The following is a 24,278-nucleotide window of genomic DNA, read 5'->3' as shown; positions in this document are numbered from 1 at the left end:
GGGGTTTAAATGGAGAGAAAATGTTTTGAGAAACGATGTACAAATGCGCTTTACACAATTGATGTGTGTATGGATTGGGCTAACAGTTGTATGAGCCCCTAATAAAATGTTAAAAAAGGAAAAAAAATTAAATTCATAGCTATGAAATAAATAAATAAATAAATAAATAGATAGATAAATAAATAAATAAATAAACTATCTAAGCAAATATAAGTTGCCTAGAGGCAGGCTATTCATTTCAACCAATACAACACTACACATTTCAAAAAGAATTTAAATTTAGGATTAAGGAAGAATACTGTTTTTTTAAATGATTGGAAACAATCGATACCAAATGACAGATTCCTCCTCGAATAATGTAACTACCCTATCTTAATTCTGTACACCCATAATTTCAGTTAAGTTTAATTAAAATTTTAAAAGGCATCTGTTTTGTTGTGGTTTTTTTTTCATACAACAACTCTCTCAAAAGGCCTTTTCTATTACCCAATGCACAACTGGCATTTAGGGAGCCTAAGGGAGCACATTTTAAATGGACCCCATACTCCAGTTCTTTTTTTGTTTCCTTTTTGTTTTCTGTGATCCAAGTGGGTCTATAGAGAATAGAAGCAGTTTCAGGTTCTACAGTAAAGGGGACTCAAGCCAGACAGAGTGCGCGGCACAGTTGCACGACTGCGACCTGGCCGCTCTGAACGGCAGCCCGGCTGTGCTACATCGTGCAGCAGCCGCTGGGAAAGAGAGGTCCAGTTAAGTTCTATAACTCAAAACAGAAAAATTTCAAGGAAAATTATGCAAAGTCATTAGAAATATGAAAGGCTGTATTATATAGAATACATTGAATTTATTTACTCTCAAAAGAAACAAAGTCTATGAAAAAGAATGCACCTGAGAAGTGAAATTATCCTGGCCTGATAGAAAAGACGGTATGCTCAACAACTCGGTCCAAAAAAACAAAAACAAAACAAGTACCAACTGTTCAATCTAATCTCCAGGTTCAAAATAAACACTTTGGAGCGGGTTTTGGAATTCTGAAACATTACGTTACTCTGGTGCCAAGTCTCATCAAAAGCAGCTTTGTTCAACAGAAAGGGGAGTCGGAAGACTTAAAACATGCTCTCATTTAGCCATGTAACCTAGGTCAAATTACTCTACCTCTCTCAACCCTACTTTTGTTCCTTTAAAACTAAAATATGTTCTTCCTGTTTCATAGTATAAGTCTGATAATACCTGTGAAAGTGATGCATGCAAATTTAAGGCATCATTCAAGTTACTTGGAAGTATAATTTTAACGATGATAAGTGTTCAGATACTTTAAAACTGAATATAACAAGTAATGAAGCCTTTCTCAAAAATATATGAATCCATACATGAAACTTTGTCACTTAAAGGTATTAAATATTTTGCTATTAATTTCAGTCTCAAAATGACAGTTTCCTAAAACTTTCCCAAGCCCACGTTTACTGTACACAAGTGTTTCCCCCAAGTAGTTGATCGAGCCCCTGGGTAATAACACCCCCTGGGTGACAACCAGAATAATCCAAGGGGGCTACAAAGGCAGATACCTACACTTTATCCTGGATTGTGGGCTACAGTACCAAAAAAATGTGTGTTTTTGTTTAATAATTGTGGGGAAGAGGGAGAGTTACAGTTTTTGTTTTGTTTTTCTGAAAAGGGGAAACCTATACTCTACAGTTAACCCTAAAATTAGCAGCAAGGGGCAGTACTGTAGCTAAAGTGCAGAAGTTGCAATAATTGTGATGGGCTACAGCAGAAGAAAAGTTTTCGTTACTAACTAATCCAACAATAAATGTTCTATTGAAACAGCTTCTAGAATAGATAAGTAGTGTATATAAAGATGCCAATCTAGCCTAACACCACCTTTACTTTTTAAAAAAGGAACTTGCACTCCAAAGAAAAACAACACGCAAAGGACAAATTTCCAACAGGAACAAAAATATACAATTTCCTGATCAGTAAACTGAGAAAGGTAAACAAGATGATTTCAGAGGACGTTTTCAGCTCTAACATTTCACATGATCTATGGATCAGTTCCCTCTCACTCTTTGACTCCTTTCACGGAAAATCTGTTAAAAGAGCTAACTGTAAGGTACTTCAACCCCACCAGTTGCTGCATAGGAGAAAAATAGGCTGTCTGCTGCGGAAAATATTTGCAGTCTTAGAAACCCTATATAAGGTTGCTATGCGCTAGTTTGCCCGCCTTGCGTGAGGAAGGATTTGCTTTTTTGGTATAATCAATTCATAAGAACTTTTTTTAAATCACATTTATTTGGTTGTTTAGTGAAATAAAAACTGTAAATATTCTTTAGTATCTATCAAGTGATGATGATAAACAAATGTGCACAGGAACAAAATCAATTCATGTGAACCTGATACAAAAGGACTGGGTGGGCAAAATCTGAACTCTGAATGGATGTTTCATTATCACAATGATAAGCTAACATGTAATAACCGGTATTACAAAGAGAACTTTAGCTAACATATGATAACTGGTATTATAAAGAGAAGATTGTTGTAATTTTTAACTTCAAATTTGTCAGTATACAATTCCTTCAAGCTTTAAAATTCTTGATTCTATAAGCTCAAGCATCAATTTTAAATTGTTAAATATAACTTTTACTAAGGATACAGGTACACACTCCACGCCACACAACTGTCAGAGGAATTATTTAATCACCACTAGTTCTTTAAATTGTTTATGGGCATATTTCAGGATAGGTCAATGTGTTTATTCTAGAAATCTTAAAGAAAATTTCTTGATACCAAAAAATTGATAAAAGTCCTTTCATAACTGGAAAAGGGAGAGCCTCTATTAACCGTATATCACACATAACAAAAACAAATCCAACGGAAATAAATAACTTGTTATCTTTTACAAGCCTAAAACATGAATCTCTACCCTTGCTTTTAATATCTTGGTCAATCTTCTTCCTATTACTAATTATCACATTTCTACTCCCTTTAGGAAACCTGGGAAGAAAGACCTCCCGCTCCCTTTCTACTCCCATAAAGAGTTACAGTCTGGCAAATCCTCAGTGGTAGGTCTAACCTGTCTTATGGGGTTGCCGAGTCGGCATCAATTTGATGGCAGTGAGTTTGGTTGGTTGTTTGTTTGCTTGGTCAGGGAACCCATGTCACTCATTTTCCATACTGAGACTGGTTGTCCTGCATAGACGGTGGGAATCCGACTCACAAAAAGCCAAATTACACTATACTTACCGGTATTATAGGCAGAACGTTTTTAAAAATCCTATAACAACCAATCTGTCCTGTGGTTGTAGGGATAAGCAGGTGTGCATGTGCGTGTGCGTGCACAAACACATCAAACTACTGTAACACAATCTAGTTAAGAGTAGAAACATTACCAAGAATAAAAGACAGAACCTTAAGCTTCTCTCATGAAATCTTCATAAAATACCTGAAAGGACAAGATGCTTCCGGGTTTCAAGCAGTAATACTTTACTTGGACAACAAGCACAACCCTTAGGGACTGTAAAGCTGGTATTTCAAGTAAAGGGTCAAAGTCATAACACTGAATAAATGCTACACAATAATGGTTATAAAGCATACAGCAAAACATCTGCAACATGGAGTTCTGATGCTGTTCATAGATAACTATACTTTTGTTCTCTAGGTATTGTTGCTTCTTACATCATTTATTTGTTTAAAATCATTTTATTGGGAGCTCTTACAGATATGATAACATTTCACAGTTCAATCACATCAAGTAGTTCTTTCTTCTTGAACTCTTTGATATCCACTCCCCTCTATCCTCTCCCTCCCCCACCATACTCTCCATTCCCCTTTTTTCCCCCCTAGTTTAAATCATTTAAAGGTTGGCATTTCCTCTGGAGAATGAAAGGAAATATTAAAACCACTACCACCTCCACCAATACACACACACAAAATAATTGATAATTCATTACTAAAGCTTGGTCAAATTAGAAAGACTATCTGGTAACTAAAAAATCTCCCATTTCTTCTCCCTTAAACAAGTTAAAGGCATATGATTTCAAGTGCTAGCAAAAGACATAACTGTGAAATCAAATAATGCCTGAACTAATTTAAGAATGAAATGTAAAATTATCCTGAACAATAAAAATTGCAAGTGTCTTGACACCCATTCTATCTATATAGTCCTCATACCATATATACTCGAGTATAAGTCGAGTTTTTTTTCTCAGCACATTTTTTTTTCTTTTTTAACATTTTATTAGGGGCTCATACAACTGTTATCCCAATCCATACACACATCAATTGTGTAAAGCACATTTGTACATCGTTTCTTAAAACATTTTCTCTCCATTTAAACCCCCGATATTAGGTCCTCATTTTCCCCCTCCCTCCCCGCTCCCCCCTCCCTCATGAGCCCTTGATAGTTTACAAATGGGTCATATCTTGCCCTGTCCAACATCTCCCTTCACCCACTTTTCCGTTCTCTGTCCCCCAGGGAGGAGGTCACACACAGTTCCATGTAATCGGTTCCCTCTTTCCTACCCATTCTCCCTTTACCCTCCCTGTTTTGCCACTCACACCACTGGTCCTATAGGGCTCATCCGTTCTCAGCACATTTTTAATGATGAAAAAGCCTCCCAGTTTTTTGTGGCAAAAAAACTGTAGGTGTGCCTCGGCTTATACTCAAGTATTATAGGGAAAGTGTTTTGTGTCATTTACCATCCTCCTCCACCTTGACTTACTTTGTTCCGATGAGAAGCAAGAACAGGTGCCTCTAGAAGGGGCTTCAAGTTCCCTCCTTGGAGGTCTTCATTATTACTTCTCCTTGAATCATCAGGTTGGTGCCCTCTTCTGAGCCTTATATCTGGCTCTGGAGTCCTGCTGCACCGCAACCGGTTTTCTTCTGTCTCGTTCATGGGATACCCAAGCTTTTCTTACAAACAGGTCTTTCTTTCGGTCCCTTCTTGGGAGGATGTACTTTCAGATAGTGAGTTGACCCTAAGAAAAGAAAGCTTTGAATAAATATATTTTAAATAAATGCATGAAATGAGTGCTGATAAAAAATATTGGTTATATTAACTAATCAGTATTCAAACACAATCCGATACTCAGCAATCAGTAAGAATGATAGAATAAGATATTTAAAAAGAACAACTTATATTTTATAATAAAAAGATCAACCAACTCTATTGAAATATACAAAAGGAGATATGCACGTATGAGATGCTCCCATTAAATGCTGTAAAAACATAATCATATGTAAGTGTATATGTTCACAGAATAGTTATTGAAAAATATTCAAAATTGTGTGAATGGTACAGAAGTAGAGAAGGGAATTAAACTTAAGAGAATTAAACTTTCCACTTTGTTTTTATTTTTTACTATATACCATATCATTTTTCCACTTAAAAAAATAACTAACTTTAGAATGAATATAGGTAGACTTTAGGTATTACAACTGGGCTGCATATGTCAAATCTCATTTAAACATCACAATGATGGGACTGACAGCGGAGAAGTGGGTGATGGGAGACGTCCAATGGTGTAAGTTATGACAAAATAATAATAATTTTAAAATTATCAGGGGTTCATGGGGGAGGGGGAAGGGAGGAGAAAAATGAGGAGCTGATACCAAGGGCTCAAATAGCAAGCGAATATTTTGTGAATGATGAGGGAAACAAATGTACAAAAGTGCCTGACACGATGGATATATGTGTGGATTGTGATTAAGAGTTGTACAAGCTCCCAATAAAATAATCTCATTATTAAAAAATGGATCTAAATCCATGAAGTATGTAAGTGAAGAAAGTGAGGAGAGAAGAGATCTCAAGACAGATCACTGTGGAACACCATAGGAACCAAAAGGGTAGAGGAACCTGGTAGAAAAGACTGAGGAAAGAAGAACAAGTTTCAGTAAGAAATAACTCTACTAAGCGTAAATGTGGCTGAGTGAGTATTAAAATGAAATCTACTGTCAATGTCACTGGATTGTACATGTAGAAAATGTTATATTCGTGTATGTTTTGCTCTCTGAATATTCTTAACAAATACAATAAATTATAAATGTTTTTTAAATAAAGCTTAATATCATCCTCTAAAAAAATGTGCTTGACACAATGGATGTATGGATTGGGATAAGAGTTGTTTACAACTCCTGAAGATAAACAAGAGTTGTGATTAAGAGCCCCCAATAAAATGATTAAAAAAAAAAAAAAGAAAGTCCTGTAATCAGTATACATACCTATCAACAAAGTTTTCTAATTAGTATGAAACAATTTAAGACACAAAATCATTTATAATTTCTCTAAAGAAAGTATACGTCTGTGGGGAAATTCCATTAACACAACACAAGGCAGAAGTGGGGTAAGTAATGGCCACTGAAGGGATTGCAGTGGATGACTGAAACAAAACGTGTATGATTCTCTGCTCGCTAATTCATAATAAAAAGTTTTAAGAAAATTCCCATTGTCTTTTCGTTTCATTCCCATGAATGCTTTGAAGCTCCCTTATACTTATGTGTACACATAACATGTACAGGATCTGTATACGGAAAATTCCAAAAGATGATAAGAAGCATCAAAGATCTAAAAAATAATAACATATGTTCCTAGATTAGACGACTCAATATAATAAAGATGCCAATCCTTCACAAATTGATCTACAAATTTAATGCTGTTGCCTATCATGGTTCCAGGAAAGATTTTTAGAAACAGATAAAATTATTAGGAAAGGCAAAAGTCTAAGGTTACCTAAAATAATCTTGGAAAAATAAAGGGGGAAGAATCCCTCTCCATGATATGAAGGCCCACCATACAATCACCACAGTCAAGGCAGTGGCATATTATCAGAGGACTGAAACAAAAGACAAACCCACTGCCATCCAGTTAATTCTGACTCATAGACACCCTAAGGAAAGAGTGCCCCTTTGTGTCTCCAAAACTAACAATCTTTACAGGAGCAGAAAGCCTCGTCTTTCTCACAGAGCAATTGGTGGGTTCAAACTGCAGGGATTGTGGTTAGCAGTCCAATGCTTTACCCACTGTGCCACCAAGAAACAAAGTATGGAACCCAGAAATAGACCTACATAAATAAGTCCAATTTTTTTTAACAGAGGTAAAAAGAAATTAGTAGGGGTTAGAATGGCCTTTTAAATGAATGGTGCTAGAGGGGTCTCGGGGAGATGAGCCAGACAGGGCGCGATGTAGCAACGATGAAAAATACATCTTTCCTCTAGTTCCTAAATGATTCCTCCCTCCCTCCCCGCCCCCCACCTCCACTATCATGATCCGAATTCTACCTTGCAAGTCTGGCTGGACCAGAGGATGTACACTGGTACAGATAGGAACTGGAAACACAGGGAATCCAGGGCGGATGATCCCTTAAGGACCAGTGGTGTGGGTGGTGATACTGGGAGGGTAGAGGGAGAGTGGGTAGGAAATAGGGAAACGATTACAAGGATCTATATGGGACCTCCTCCCTGGGGGACGGACAACAGAAAAGAGGGTGAAGGGTCAGGTCAGGATATGACAAAGTAACAATTTATAAATTATCAAGGGCTTATGAGGGAGGGGGGAGCGGGGAGGGAGGGGAAAAATAAGGACCTAATGCCGGGGGCTTAAGTGGAGTGGAAATGTTTTGAGAATGATGAGGGCAATGAATGTACAAATATGCTTTACATAATTGATGTATGTATGGATTGTGATAAGAGTCATATGAGCCCCTAATAAAATGATTAAAAAAATAAAATAAAATTTTAAAAATGAATGGTGCTAAACAAATGAACATTTAATAAAACGATTTAAAAATAATAATAAACTGCAAATGGATCAAAGATGTAAACCTGAAAAATAAGGCATCCAAATACAGAGAGGAAAGTGTTCTTGTAATTGTCAAGGCGGTGAGGTGAAATTCAAAATACATAAAAGATTGATAGCTGCAGCTACTTTAAAACAACAAATTTCTATATGGCATATCCAAATATAACCTGAGAACAATTTATAACTCATATTGCACATTATGTAAGAGAAGCTAAAATATTTCCAATTATATATACTTTCTATTTTAGTTATGTAATAGCAGACTTGGTTCTCATGCTCGCAGCAGCAGAGGTTGGGAGTTCAGAGCAGCGAAGCAGATTATTGCTATTGCTGCTGCTGCTGCTGCGAGTCTTCACCAAAAAGGACGAGTTCAACTTCTCGCGGAAACGTGCAGCCCGGCGAGCTGCAGAGCTACACTTTAGTAAAGGAAATTGGCGACACCATGTGGGGCAGGAAGGGGACCTTCAATCACATCCGTTTCAAATAGGGGATTATCTGGACATAGCAACTACCCCTCCTCTGGGCACAGGAGGCACATAATAAATTAATGTTTATTTGCTGTGTTTTGAATGTATTTTCCAGTCAGTTATGTAAAGTAAACCTAACTCTCTGCCTCCTTTGATTATTGCCATTAAGCCTTTGAACAAATTGTAATGTTTCTACTTGGGTTAGATTTGGATGTGTACTGGGATGACCATTAATTTGAAGTTCATATTGTTTCAAGCTCTCCTGTAAAGTATAAAGAAAAGTGCTCTTAGCATTGTGTAAAACTGCATTGTGAAATAAATGTGTGCAATCGAAAATAATAAATATGTAATACTGTGTTAAAAAGTCAGGGTGTTTATTTAACACATCTCAGGAAGTTGAGGAAGAAAACTGGGTAAATAAGAACAAGTGCGGGATATTGTATATCCTTTAGTGACTTTTGAATTTTGAACCACACGTTTATTCCAATGATTTTAATTTTAAATACTTTAACAAAGAAATGAGACCCAGGGCTGAAAACAAATAAATAGGCTTTCACTGCCAGAAACATTAAGTACAGGCAATTTATCCCATGTGAGGAACCCTGGGGTATTGGTTAAAACACTCAGCAGCAGTTAACTGAAAGGGCTGAAATTCAAACCCACAAGTCAAGAAGATTTACAGTTGTGGACATCCATGGGGCAGTTCTACTCTGTCCTAGATGCGTCAGAATCAACTATAGGCAAATGAGTTTGATTTGGAGGTTTGGTGATCCCATGTAAAGCACAACAGGAAATTTAACATTTCTTTTTTAACTTAGACATACACTATAACCTAAATCCCAATTTCTAACATTAAGTGAAGAGTACTGAGGACATAATTGGTTACACATTAGGCTGCTAACCACAAAGTCAGAGGTTTGAAACCATCAGCTGCTTTGCAGGAGGAAAGACGAGGCTTTTCACTCCCTTAACTACTTATAGCCTCAGAAACCGAGTGGGGTATTCTACTCTGCCCTACAGAGTTGCTATGATTTCTAATCAACTCAACAGCAGTGGGTTTACATATATATTTATTTTGAAGGAACTTGAAAAATTTGAATTCCCCCCCCCACCCCAAAAAAACTGTGCATTGAAATCCTAGCTCCAACACCTGTAAATGGATGACATAAATGGTTAAGCAGACAGCTACTAATCAAAAGGTTGGCACCCACAGGCACTTTGGAAAAAAGGTCTAGCAACTTACTTCTGACAACTCACAACTATGAAAACTCTATGGAACAGTTCTACTCTACAACACATGGGGTTGCCATGAGTCAGAAGTGACTTGACAGCAACGGGTTTCATTGTTTTATAGCTGTAAATATGATCCTGGTTGGAAACAGAGTTTCTATGCTGTATTAATCTGGTCATACTTAAGTAGGTAGGGTGGGTTCTAAATCTAATCACTTCTGAGTGATAAAAAGAACAGAAAAGACACGGAAATATATAGACACCATGTGAGGATCATCAATAAGCCAAGTAATACCAAGCATTGCCAAGAGATACCAGAAATGAAGCATCTCACAAAAGGATCCACCCACCTGAGCCCGATTTGCAGTTTTAGTCTCCAGTGCTAAGAAATTAGATTGATGTTTCTTAGAGTCAACTACTTCTGGCATTTCTTTTATAACAGTACAAGGTAACCAAAATACCTGCCACTTGACAAAATTGAGGGCTGTCATTAACTCTCTAACACAAATAAATCTTTAAAGTTCTCAAAAAATGGTAATTTGCAAATGCCTTTAGGATTACTATAATCTTTCTAAATAAGAAAGTAGCATTACCAAATCCAATTTCCCATTCTTCAGAAGACTTGATAATCAATCCTTTAAAAAGGCTGCTATCCTATCCTATTTCTCCTACTTTTATACATTCCATTCAGAACCTAGAATTGCTGTCTCTGAATGCTTTCTCTTTCTTGAAATTAGCCATCTAAGAGGGTAACCTGAGACTCTTGAGGCAGAAATTTAAAAATTAGCAAGAATCAGAACCAGGGTCTCCCAATACTTTGACTTTCCATTCTAAATTCAACAACCATTAATATTCTTACTAGTACAGAAAACTCATGTTTAAGAAGACATTAAACTCCGTTAACCTGGTTTTTTCTTTTGTTTTATTAGTACTTAATGCACATGTCATACAATTCAACAATTCAATCACATCAAGGAGAGTTATACAGTTCTCACCACACTCAATTCTAAAACATTTTCTTCTTCCTTGTACTCATTGTTATTTCATGCTGTTTTTCTAACTGTGGCATAAATATAAAACATTCTCCAGTTCCACAACTTCTACATGTATAAGTCAGTGCCACTGACTATATTCTTCATGTTGTAGAACCATCATTGATATCCTTTTCCAAATTATTCCATCCCCATTAAGATAAACTCAGTGCCCCCTAAGCAACAACTCTTTCTCCTTCACCCATGGTCACCACTGGTATGTTTGGTTTCTCTTTTTAGTAGTTTTCTTGGTATAGTATTCACATATCATACATTTCCATTGCTAAATCGCTTTTTTAAAAGAGTTCTATTTATCTATCTATCTATTTATTAAAGAACGATGAGGGTAATTTTATCGGGATTGCGTTAAATTTATATAGTACCTTTGGCAGAACTGACATCTTGACTATACTCAGTCTTCCAATCCACGAGCATGGGATATTCTTCTATTTGTTGAGGTCGCTAGTGGTATCTTGTAATAGTGTGCTGTAGTTTTTCCCCCGTATAGATCTTTTGTTCTTTCAGTCAGATATATCCCTAGATATTTCAATTTGTGCTTGGCTATTGTGAAGGGTACCACCTTTTGGATCTCCTCTTCTGTGGTCTTATCCGATGTGTGTAACAGTCCGATGGACTTTTCTTTGTTGATCTTGTATCCTGCCACTCTGCCAAACTCTATTGCTTCCAGTACTCCCCTTGTGGAGCTTTTGGGATTTTCCATATATAAAGTCATATCATCTGCAAATAACGTTAGTATCACCTCTTCCTTCCCCAGACGAATACCTTTGATGTCTCTTCTTTGCCTTATGCTGTTAGCTAAAACCTCCATCACGGTATTAAATAAGAGTGGGGACAAGGGGCATCTTTGTCTGGTCCCCTTTTTCAATGAGATTGTGTTAGTCTTTTCTCCACTGACTACCATGTTGGCTGTTGGGTTTTCATACATAGCTTGTATTGTCTTGAGGAACTTTCCTTCCATTCCTATCTTCTCAAGTGTCTTAAACAGGAATTGGTGTTAGATGTTGTCGAATGCTTTTTCTGCATCCATTGATAGTATCATGTGGTTCTTAGTAGTTTTTCATGTCAGTGTGATGAATAATACTAATGGTCTTTTGTATGTTGAACCATCCCTGCATCCCTGGTATGAATCCCACCAAAAGAGTTGTATTTAAATCTTAATCAGTTCTAGTGCTCCCTCTCCCTTCCCCTTAATCTTCATGTTATCATTTTATATATTGTATACACTTTTACCAAGACTGGTCCATTTTAAAAAGATTTATCTTGGACTAAAGCTCTCTAGTTCTAAAAAAAAAAAATCACTTAATAGCAAGCATAGTCATCCCATCAAACCTGATGTTTATTATTTTATAATATTCTCCAGGGATTCCTAGTTCCAACAAGGCTATTTGTCCCAAAGGCACACTTTCTGGCAAACTGAGTTCCCTACAGATTTTCTAGTAGTTATAAACTTGTCACAGTTGGACAGTATTTACTTACCTTATGCTTTCCTACTTAATGATTGAAGGGATTACCTTTCAAATTATAATCTACAATTTGTGGCTACAGCAGTAACTCTAGCTTTACTTGCCTGAATGAACAGTACTACACACCATTATTGGCAAAGTCCCCAATTCCACTTCTTTCCACATCTCTATACCCAATCCTTTAGCAAATACTGCAATATTTCTAAAATTATTCCTACTTCTTTTTCTCATGTTATATTTTGATAGTAGCTCCCAATAGCTCCCTAAGTAGTCCATGCACTTCTATTCTTATACCCATAGTCTCTTCTTTATACAACAGTCCATGCACGATTTCATATTCACACACACACACACACGCACAAACAGTGCCTAATAATAATAATAAGCATTCCCCCATTACAAACTTATAATGCTCTTAAAACAAATATTTTGAATTCTTGCTTCTAAGGGGAAGGGGCTTCAATTATGAAAGATACACTGACATATACCCAAACTCTATGTCTTAGGAACAAATATGCATATTCAGGCACTCTGGAAATCTAGCAAATCGAGGCCACAATTTCTAACAGAATTATGTGGAGGCTCCAAAAATGTTTACATAAGATTGAAATTAAAAGATAACAGAATTTGTCCATAAACTTTTTGAAGCTTCTCTCATATATCTAATTGTCTATGTTGTCATTTATTCTTCCTCACTACCCTAGAGACCCACTACACCGCCCTCCTACAGCCGAGGAACCTGAGGTTCAGACAGGCTTTGAAGGAGAAGAATGGAATTCAAGCTCAGGTCCTTCCATCCGTCTTTCCCACTCTGCTCATGATGCCTCCCACTCCAGAAATGAAAATAGGCCTTCTGCATACAGAGCTACTCTAAATTTTCCAAATCAAAATTAAGCACACATGGTTTAATTAGGTAAGTATGTTTGTAATTTATAAATTTCTGTACTTGAAGGGTACCTTTAAAAATCAAACATAATGACATAAAACATGGGGCCAATAAAGACCTCAGAGTGATTTCAGCAGCTTGGTGCCTCAAAGAAAGCCTGTGCTCATCTATAAAAGGAAACATCTGTTAAAGACAGAGTCTTTTTTTTTTTTGTAGTTTTGTATTCATTTATTGGGGACTCATACAGCTCTTATCACAATCCATCCATCCATCCATTGTGTCAAGCACATTCGTACATATGTTGCCATCATCATTCTGAAACACACAGTAGTAAGGTACAAAGCATGTTTTACCAACGTAATGTAGAAAATGAGTATCTTGTTTAGTAAACATTGTCAGTATAATTATTTACTCGCTAATGAATCTGTACACTACAGACAGGCGAGAACAGTGGAATTGTAAGAGGAAGTTTAGGAACTGAAAAGGTCAGGTGTAGTAATCTCTTATTTTATTTTCTGACCACCCAGTTTCTGTTGTTGATGATTTTTTTTATCTCTGTGTAATGTAGTGCAGTATTCATAGAATGTAGTCATTGAAATTTGGTGAGTAAAGTAGAATACAGTGAACTCTTAAGATTAGCAGATAAGGTATTCTTGAGATTCAGTATTTCCCATTGATTCTCTCATTATTCAGAATCTTACAGAAAATTAAAAGACTAACTTCAAATTCTTTTTCTATTTCTAACCCAGCAGGACAATTTTGTTGTTAATACTTTTATTGTCTATGTTTTAAATCTTTTTCCCTTCTTCTAATAATCAGTTTGACAGTTGACATTGAATGTCCTAGAGGTAGATAGTCAAAGTAGATAATGCTATTGCAGTTGTGTCTTGCTTTGTTAAAAATAGTTTTTAAAAAATTTGCTATTAAGTATGTTTTTTTTTTGTTTTAACTCTTTTCTTTTAAAAAGAGTAACAGGCACAGTAATTTTTTCTTACTAAAATAATTACAGGCATGGGAGGAGATAGACATTACTGTCATGATATTTACTTCAGCGGTTGTTGGCTCTTGATAGCTCCTAGTTATTGTTTTATTTGGTGTGTGTGTGTGATTATAAAAGTGATTTCTTTACTAGAAATTGTATAAACAGCCTCTTTTTAAATCCTCTGCAAGGGGGCAGCTCACGGGCTGCCCTGCAAGGGGGCAGCACAGAGGGCAGGGGGGTGCAGGAGGGTGTGGGCATCCTGACTGGGGCACAGGTGTGAGTGTGTGTGTGTGCACTTGTGTGCATGTACACAGAGTACATGTGCTGGGTGTGTACATGTGAGCATGTATATATGCGTGTGCATACGTGTTCATTCATGCTGGTCTACATGCATGTATTCTGTGTGGATCTGAGCGTGTCCTGGTTATTGTTTTATCTTATCCCTAGTAGTTGACCCCAACTACTAAACTAGTTTCTATTCACCAAAACACCCTCTTATGTATTTACTATATTGTGACTACTTCAGAGCATTATTTAATAGTCTACTGAAAGATAATTAATAGGATATAACTATCCATTACCTGATATAGTCTAAATTTTCATTTAACATGGTTAAATATGATTCTATCTTTTACGCGGACACATACCCCCAACACACCCCCCACCCCAGAAGAATTCACTTCAGAGGATAGCACTGAAGCTACAGCTCAGGGTGAAGGGCAAGACTGATCAGAGCACACAGGAGCAAACAAAGAAGGAAGGAGAGAGTGGAACACATCCTGGCCCACCAAGCCCTGAAGACGATATTCCTGCTCAGAGCAGCCAATGCACAGAGAGGACCATATGGCTGGCCCCACTACGAGAAATGACATCCCTCACTGACCTATAGCGCTATGGTGGACAAAACTGAAAACACAGTGCAGGAATTGTGCCCGATCTGACCCCACCACACCAGCGTGAAACGCTAAGGGTATGCAACAAAGCAGCAAGGGGAGCAAAGCAATGAAGTCCCCAGGGGACACCAAAAATAGACTTTGGGGCCAAGGCGTGGCACCCCATCAGACTCAATGGGAAAACACTCCTGAAGCTCAACAAACAAACCTGGAACAATTTATAGGCTTTTCTTTTTCTTTTGGTTCTTTGTTTTGTTCTGTCTTGTTTTTGTGCTTTTTATTGTATCTGCATATCTATCTAAATAAGATAGGTAGGATAAACAATCCAGAGAGGAAAACCATGGGACCAACGATTCATGTGGGGGGGAGACACGGGAGCAGGGGAGGTGAGGAAGGGAAGGGGGCTATCAACCAACCCTGGGACAAGGGAACAAGTGATCTAGAATCGATGGCAAGGAGAGTGTAGGAGGACTAGTAGTAAGGCTTGATCAAAGGCAATGTAACAGAGGAATTACTGAAACCCAATGGCTGAACATGATAGTGGGACAAGAGGAAAGTAAAAGAAAATAGAGGAAAGAACTAGGAGGCAAAGGGCATCTATAGAGGTCTACATACATGCATGTACATATGTAAATATATTTATACATAACGATAGGAAAATAGATCTTCGTACATACACTTATAGGTTTAGTATTCAGGTAGCAGACCAACATTGGGCTTCTACTCAAGTACTCCCTCAATGCAAGAACACTTTGTTCTATTAACGTGGCATTCCGTGATAAACGAATGTGGTGAAGAAAGCTGATAGGTACCCGACTATCAAAAGATCTGGAGTCTTAAAGGCTTGGAGATAAACAAGCAGTCATCTAGCTGAGAAACAACAAAGCCCACATAGAAGCAGCACACCGACCTGTGTGATCACAAGGTGTCGATAGGATCAGGTATCAGGCATCAAAGACCCAAAACAAAAAGTCGTATCAGTGTGAATGAGGGGGAGTGCAGAGTGGAGACCCAAAGCCCATCTGTAGACAACTGTATATCCCCTTACAAAAGGGTCACAGGAAGGAGACGAGCCAGTCAAGGTGCAGTATAGCACCGATGAAACATACATCTTTCCTCTAGTTCTTTAATGCTTCCTACCCCGCACTATCATGACTAATTCTACCTTACAAATCAGGCTAGACCAGAGCATGTACACAGGTACAGATAAGAGCTGGAAACACTGGGAATCCAGGAGAGATAAACCCCTCAGGACCACGATTGAGAGTAGCCATACCAGAAGGGGAAGGGGAGGGTAGGGAGAAAGGGGGAACCAATCACAATGATCTACATATAACCCCCTCCCAAGGGGATGAACAACAGAAAAGTGGGTAAGGGGAGACATTGGTCCATGTAAGACATGAAAAAGTAATAATAATTTATAAATTATCAAGGGTTCAGGAGAAAGGGAGGGAGGGAGGGAGAGAGGGAGGGTGAAAAATGAGAAGCTGATACCAAGGGCTCAAGTAGAAAAAAAATGTTTTTTAAAATGATGATGGCAACAAATGTACAAATGTGTTTAACACAATGGATGGATATATGGATTGTGATAAGAGTTGTATAAGCCCCCAATAAAATTATTTTTTAAACTTATGTCTATTATATCTTGCATGTTTAAATTGGATTATATTAATCCAATATAACACTTAACTCCTTTGTGATGTAAATTTTGACACTGCCTCAATTATAACAAATACAATCACAGGTCCCACAGAATTCTCCAAATACCCCATTCCATAAATGTGCACACAGTCTCCCAAAAAACACTCAACATGTTTTAACAAATGATAGGGATGATGTAATAATAATAAAAGCAATAATAAGAGCAGCTATAACTTAAGGTGCACTTACTATATGCTAGCCACTGTTCCTTACAAAAGCTAAACAAGAACCAACTCATCTTTTTTTTATCACCTAACTATCTTACACCCTATTACATAGGTATAAATCTCCAGGAAATAAAGCAAGACAAAGTCTGAGTATCAGCATACAGCTACTAGTGGATGAACTAGAATTCACATCTAGTCAGTCTAGCTCTTAGAGCTCTCTCTTCTACCTATGCTACTCCAAGTTTAACATATTCATAAAGAAAAGCTCAACTCATTGACCCTTATTTTCTAAATAAATTAAGAGAATAAGGTTTTTTACTTAAAAAGGCAAATTACGTTAGATGGAAAAATGGGCAGAAATTTTTATTTCTTAATTCATATTTCCAAAGTCATGTTCAGTTAAGAGACTACAGAGTTCACAGCTTATAAGTAAAAGAAAAATATATACACCAAATTAAAGTTTCATGAACTAGAAAATAAAGCTTCATTTTAGCAAAACATACTCTAGTATTTAGTGCCTCTTTCTTTTTTTTTAATTGAAGTAAAAAGTACACAAAGTAAGCAATGTTCACATGATCTAAGTGCTGGCTGGTGGTTTCAAACTGCGGGCTCTGTGGTTAGCAGCCCAAGGTGTAACCACTATGCCACCACGGCTACTTTTCAGAATCACTGAGCAATGATTACTGACAGCATATCCAACAAATTAAGATACACAGTTAACAGTAGTCTGGCATAACAAAACACTTAAATCAGTGATTCCAAAACTTATTTACTCAGTACTTAACCTGAAAAAATCAAAACCAAAACCAAACCCATTGCTACCGAGCCAATCCCAGCTCACTGTGACCTGATCCTACAGAAAGAGAAGAACTGCTCCCTATGATTTCCAAGACTAAATCTTTATGGGAACAGAAAATCTCACCTTGCTCTCAGAGTGGCCAGTGGGTTCAAAATGTTGACCTATGGTTCTGCCTCTGTGAATGAGTGTTATTGAAAACTGACAGCCCAATACATTACCAACTACACTAACAGGTTTCCTAGTCTATGGTTACCTGAGGAGCTTTAAAAAATGCATTATTTTCAGATCTCGCCCTCAGATACTCTGATCCCTTTAAGTTTCCGAGGGAATGAGAAAGCAAGAATGTTGTTTTGAAACTGTCCAGGTTATTCTACTGATCATCAGGTTTAACAATCATTGTACTTAAACTTTATTCAAAATAAAAATCATCCAAGACATAAAATAAAATCATCAAAGACATACTGTGTTTAAAAGTTTTTCTATTGTACAACTATACTTGAGCTAATGGAATTTACAAAATTGTCATTATATAAGAGCTCCCAATAAATGTTAAAAAAAATTTTTTCTAATTAGTTGAAAACCAGAAATGTCACACAAAAAAAACCCAGAAATGTACTTGTGAAAATGAAGACATGCAAGACAATTTGTTGAACTGTTTAACAGTATAAAAATAAACATCTATTCATGTATCCTTATAAGGATTATGAAAGAACCTACGTTAATAATTAATGTATTTGCTATATTTATATTTCCATTTTTATGTAAAGTAAAATGCGTAATAAGTTGGTAAGCTTTTTAGAAAATAAAGACTACTAAGGAATACCTACCACTCTTCTAAAGAGCCCTGGTAGCACTGTGGGAGAGTGTTGAGCTACTAACTAACCACAGTCAGTGGTTCAAAGCCACCAGCCATTCCACAGGAGAAAGATAAGGTTATCTGCTCCCACCAAGACTTACGAAGCCTCAGAAATCCGATGAGCGTCGTGAGTCAAAACCAATTTGACGGCAGTGGTTTGGGTTACCTCTCTACTATGCACACTCTACCAAGAGGGTTTCAAAAAGTTTGTAGAAAATATGGAGTGGAATTTTTCTACAAGCTTTTTGAAGCCACTTCATACCTATTTTTTTCCCCTAAAAATGCTACTGAAGCTCGGGATAGCTACAGAGACATGATGAATCTTTACTGGTTGGTTTACTAGGTCTTGATGTAGAAAAAAAAGAACAAGCGAGCCCAATGCTCCACAGCTAGTGCAACTTAAATTCTTTTTTTTCATTTTTAATTTTTTTTGTTGCATCCTGCCCCACCCAACCCGAAAGATCCAATTCTTTAAAATCTGAAACCTTCTCTTCATTTGAGAGGATTTAACTACAAAAGATATTCTTTTTCTTTTTAATCATTTTATTGGGGCTCTTACAGCTCGTCATAATCCATGTATATCATACATCCAAGCACATGTCAAGCACATTTGCACATATGTAGCTATCATCATTTTCAAAACATTTTCTTTCTACTTGAGCCCTTGTTATCAGCTCATTTTTTCCCTCCCTCCCTCATGAACCCTTGATTATTTATAAATTATTTATTTCATGTCTTACACACATCACTGTCTCCCTTCACCCTCTTTTCTGTTGTTCATCCCCCTGGGGGGGGTGTGTTAATATGTCAATCATTGTGATCGGTTCCCAAAAATTATTCCTAAGAGCTTGGGAAAAGGCATACTTTGGAGCTCTATTTGGAAACTACTTGTAGTAGGGAGAGCCCCAGTACCTGAAACTTGCGATGACTTCTGCACTGACCCAGGGGCTAGAGGGAATCCCAGAACAGCTGAACTACTCGATGCTGAGCGAAGACGCAATGCTTGGCTTCATCTGGGGATCTACAGACCAAAGGAGCAGGCAGCCAGCGCCATCTCTGAGCTGGTTAGCACCACATATAGTTTCTGCACCAAGGCATGAACTTATCCTTTAAATGCCTGTCTGTGGTCTTTGGAGAACACACTCTGCTGGTGAACCTGACGGGACAGGTGATGTTTGTGAAAAGGCAGAACAAGGTCGGGAACCCACTGACATCTCAGCCTGCTGCAGAAGCTGGTGGGAGATGGCGGGCTGGGTCCATGAGCCACGTGTGAGGAGAAATGCTTAGCGCTCTCTGCCTCCTCCTTGGCCTTGTGCTACAGCTAAGGCTTCTGCTCACCCACCTCCCTACCTACCTGGAAGGACAAAGGCTTGGGGGCTTTGTGCAATGTTAAAGAAAGAGAGGGCCAAAGGTCTGCCCTCATGCTTCAATTCTTCCTTTCCTCCCCACTAATAAACATAAATCTGATGTTCCTCCTTCTACCCCAAAAATAGGTTTGTTTGTTTTTAAATAGCTAAAAAACAAAACTAAACTAAAAACCAATAGCTAACCTTAATCTGTAGCTATACCTATTGGTACCTAAATATGCTCAAATGAGTTGCTTCTAGCTAAATATTGACATATTTCAGAGATCTATAGATGATCGGTCAAAGTTACTAACCTCTAGTTAAATACCTTTATTAAAGGTTATTTAGGAACATTCAGCATTTTCTGCTCTAAGAACAGTAACTTTGCTTTTATTTCAACAATAACCTATAAAACAAAATGTCTCTTACTAGCTTCCTCTTGTAAAAACATGTCATGTTACCTGATCAATTAATGTTGAATGAATTGTGGAAGGCAAGTGGAGAGGGAGTGTGTTAATAAAACTTGCATGTCTTTAGAAAAAAACTTTTGGGAAATTATGAGATCTTAAGGAGCATGCACTGAAAAAATGATAATCAAACCAGAGGAAATAAAATCAAACCGGGTCCAGGCAAAAAAAGCAGCATTAAAATCATTTTTAAAAGACCAGACTCACCATCTGAGAGAACCTCCAACACTACAGTTCGAGACAAACACCCTTTCAGGCCAGAACTGAATCCCAGCCCTGAGCTCACCTTGAAGCCACCCAACAGGAAGGCCTATAAAACGTACAGTAACACTCATGAGGAATATACCTCAAAATAAGCAACGATAGGAGACTACAGGGGAAACTTCTCCTCAAAAACAAATCTCAGAATAGGAGACTACAGGGGAAACTTCTCCTCAAAAACAAATCTCAGAAGGCATTCCTGCAGTAAACGGCACTAAAGAAATGGGAACCTAAGGAAGAAGCAGAGTATTGTTACACCTCGAGGGAATTGTAACAAAGGTTACAAAACAAAATGTGCCTAAATTGTTGAATAGAAAACCAAACTGATCTGTAAACTTCCACCCAACTTTTTAAAGTGTTTTAAGAAAGGAAAACAAAGCCCACAGCTCTTGCTCCATTCATCTACCAAAGGCAGCTTTGACAGGTACTTGTTTCTTTAACATCTTGCTGTTTTTCTTGGGCTCTACTGAGCTGGGGTATGATTCCAAATAAACTTCAAAGCATTACTGTTTTAAATAGACCTGCATACAGAGGATGAAGTTAGAGCATTTTAAACTAAGCAACCTATTTGTGTAAAATGTACATCTTATCTAGAAAGTTCCTATCCTTCATCTTGGAATAGTTTCAAAAACAAGTAGACAGGACTTGAATTAACTAGGGGCTTGAATTAAAAGAACAAGGGGCATTTTATCATAATAAGTAACCTATACTTGGTACCAAAGTAGGTAAATTAAAAAACAGGTTCCAGTTTCAATTTCTAATGACCTGGAGTCACTTTCCCTAGACTAAGGTTCTCTTAATGCACAAGAGGAAAAATATCCACCTGTAAAAACTGGGTGAAATTTATAGTACCATAACTCAAATCCAGGCCTTACTTGTGGACATATCATTTGTCTCCTTTTTACAGGAAAATTTCTCAGAGGAGCCTACAGTCACTGTCTCCATCTCTCCACCTTGCATTCTGTCTTTATCTCGTGCACCTCACACAATCTAGCTTCCAATCCCACTGCATGAAGGCTTCAAAGGTACCTGTGAAGTCTATTGTCAACTTCATATTATGAACTCTAAATTGAGCAGTTATATGTCAGTGACTCTCGTAACTCCAGAGAACTACAGTAACCTACTAACCAAAGCAAATCTGTTGCCATCAACTGGATTTTGAGTCCTAGTGACCTGCAGGAGAGAGTAGAACTGCCCCCTATGGATCCCAAGGTTGTAATTTTTATAGAAGCATACTGCCATATCTTTCTTCCATGGAGCAGTTAGTGAGTTCACGCTACCCACCTTTAGCAGTTAAGCACTTAACCACTGTGCACCAAGGCTCCTTCCTATAACCGCTCAAAAATAAAAAACACATTCACTGCCACCAAGTCAATTCTGACTCAGTGACCCTACAAGACGGTAGAACTGACCCTGTGAATTTTCGAGACTGTTAACCTTTACTGGAGTAGAAAACCTCATCTTTCTCTCTCGGAGCAGTTGGTGGTTTCAAACTACTTACCTTGTGGTTAGCAGCCCAATGCATAACTCATTATGCCACCAGGGTTCTTTCCTATAACTTCTACTAAGTATAAAATCTCCATATGGATGTTAGGTTCACATGTCAAACCAAACAGCCTGTGATTATCCCATCAAGCATACATGCTCTCCCCTCCAATCTTTCACGTTTCAGTAAACTATATTAAAAATCTTCTAATCGCCCAAGTCCTAGGGTTTCTTTCATTGGCCATATGCAATCAGCAAGTCCTTTTGATTCAGCTTTCAAAACACATACCCAATCAGCCCACATGTCTCCACGATCACTCTCTAGCCTATGTCACCAGCATCTCTGAGTTTTACTAGGGTCTTCTGGTTTATAACCTTGTTATATACCTCCACTCCTTGCCTTTAGCTTCCATTCCCAATATAACAGACACAGCACACTTTTTAAAAAGTGTACTTTCCGCCAAGGGCTTTCCTTTGCACCTCAACTCCTTGCTGAGGCTCACAAGGTCTTCCATGACTTATTCCATGACTGTCCCTGACTGCATTTTATACTACTCTTCCTCATACCCATTATATTCCAGTCATGCAGGGGCATGGAATTATTTGATGTGGCTTTTCTAGCCTAAATTTCTGTAACTTCCACCAAACAACCTTTTCCTGAATGGGTCCGGGTAAGAAGGTGGGATTCTGACAAGATTCACCTGTGAGTAATTGTTAACAGGACTCATTGGATTGCTATCCTGCTGGGTAGCAGGATATAGAATGAGTCCTCTGAGTAGCAGGAGCAAGGGCTCTCACTGCCAGCAAGAGCCAGTGACATCATCCCTGTGCAGTGAACCTCCCGGATCCAGAAGACAGCTGGGACATCAGAGCAGCAGCAACAGAACCAAACACCAGAGCACGAGGCAAGGTGGTGGGCTTCCCACCCCCCAGAGCAAGTAACGCTGAGTGCTTTGGGGCAAGAGGCTGGCTTGTGGAGTGGGGTGCCTCTGGGAACTTAATTAGGGAAGCTACGTTTGCTGACCCACAGAGCTGGAGCCAAATGTCCTCAGGTTGAAGCTTACTGGAGTAGGGTGCCTCTGGGTCCTTAATAGCTGTAGCTGAGTGTCTCTGGGTTGAACTTATAGAGCAGAGTGGCATACCTTTAGGGCATTTATTAGCAGCCCTGAAAGAACTTTGTAACATGTCTTGACTGAACAATTGATCCTGAGCATTTCTCATGCTCGTTGTAATTTGTTAAATTCCTTAATAAACCCTTTAATCATAAACATTGTCTGTGAGTCTGTGTGGCCACTGCAACAAATTACAGAGCCTGAAGGAAAAGTAAAGTGCAGGGAAGTATAAAGTGAGTATGAGATAGAACACACACAGAGATCTATTGTCTGCTTCTCAATACTCCCAAAACCCAAGGGATTTGTGGTCACCTGTTTCCCCAAGCCTGAAATGCTCATCCCGGTGATCTCCATGGGTGACTGCTTCTTGATCTGCAGACCTCAACTTGAAGGTCACATAACTCAAAGAATCCTTGACTGACAGCCCCTCAGAAACTTCTCATTACATCGCCTTCTGATCTCTCTCATAGAACTTGTCCCTGTCTAATGTTTTTATTGGTCGTTTCTCATTAGACTGAACACTTGTGTCCTATAATCTCAGCACCTTAAATGGTGACTGACACAGTGTGTTCAGTAAGTAAGTGGGGAAATTCTAACAGCACTTCAAGATTAAGCAAACTCAGGGGTAGGAATTTCCCTAGACTTACTTAAAACATCAACTTACTTCATTTATGGTTCTGTTACAGAAAGGGTCACAATTTACTGCATGTATCTATTCATATTGCCTGCCTTCCTCTCCTAACTGTGAATGTTGCATCCACAACACCAAGCATGGTTCAGGATGAAAGTAGGGTTGAAAATTATTTGCTGGAGGTGGAGGAGAATAAAATTAAGAGAGGCTATACTATACATGCAGTGCTTACTACATACAAGAAAAATATTCTGTGGATTATCTTATCTATTTAATCCTTAAAAGAATCCTGGGGGAAATGTACTATTATTTTCCCAATTCTGAAGATGATGAAACACCCAGAGGTTTTAATTATCTTGGTTCAATCCAAATATAGCTTAGCTTATAAGTGGTGGAGTCTGGATTCAACCTAATCTGCCTAAATCCCAAGCCAATGCGCTTATCCACAACCCTATGTCTGAATGGACCATACGCTGCTGCTCTCAAAAAATGCAAGAGAACACTTGTATGCCAAAACCAAGAGTCTGACTCTGATAGAATATTGTACTTTACAACAGTGTAGAAGACATTAAGAAAGGCAAGAAAAAGCAAAGAACATGGATCTCTGCTACATACCAGAAGCAATAAAAGGATTTATTAAAATTGGAGTTCTTAGAAAGCTGATGGTGCCCGGCTATCAAAAGATACAGC

At 38.0% G+C, this 24,278-nt stretch overlaps 1 protein-coding gene and 1 pseudogene across 2 annotated transcripts in view; one reads left to right on the top strand and one right to left on the bottom strand.

Annotated features, from left to right (window-relative positions):
* The window catches only part of ADIPOR2 (adiponectin receptor 2), a 65,813-nt gene that overhangs the window by 24,633 nt on the left and 16,902 nt on the right, over window positions 1-24,278 (bottom strand). For both annotated transcript variants that reach the window (XM_045295904.1, XM_004710290.2), the window contains exon 2: window positions 4,716-4,971. In XM_045295904.1, the coding sequence (XP_045151839.1) occupies window positions 4,716-4,889 (174 nt within the window). In that variant the 5' untranslated portion in view covers window positions 4,890-4,971. The remainder of the gene's footprint in view (window positions 1-4,715; window positions 4,972-24,278) is intronic.
* LOC101662363 lies at window positions 19,211-19,559 on the top strand (annotated as a pseudogene).

Source organism: Echinops telfairi, unplaced genomic scaffold, assembly GCF_000313985.2.
Source record: "Echinops telfairi isolate 266 unplaced genomic scaffold, ASM31398v2 ScPeMD7_6273;HRSCAF=7185, whole genome shotgun sequence".
NCBI lineage: Eukaryota > Metazoa > Chordata > Mammalia > Afrosoricida > Tenrecidae > Echinops > Echinops telfairi.
The sequence above is the reverse complement of the archived record's forward strand: the minus strand, read 5'-3'. Positions and strand labels throughout refer to the sequence as shown.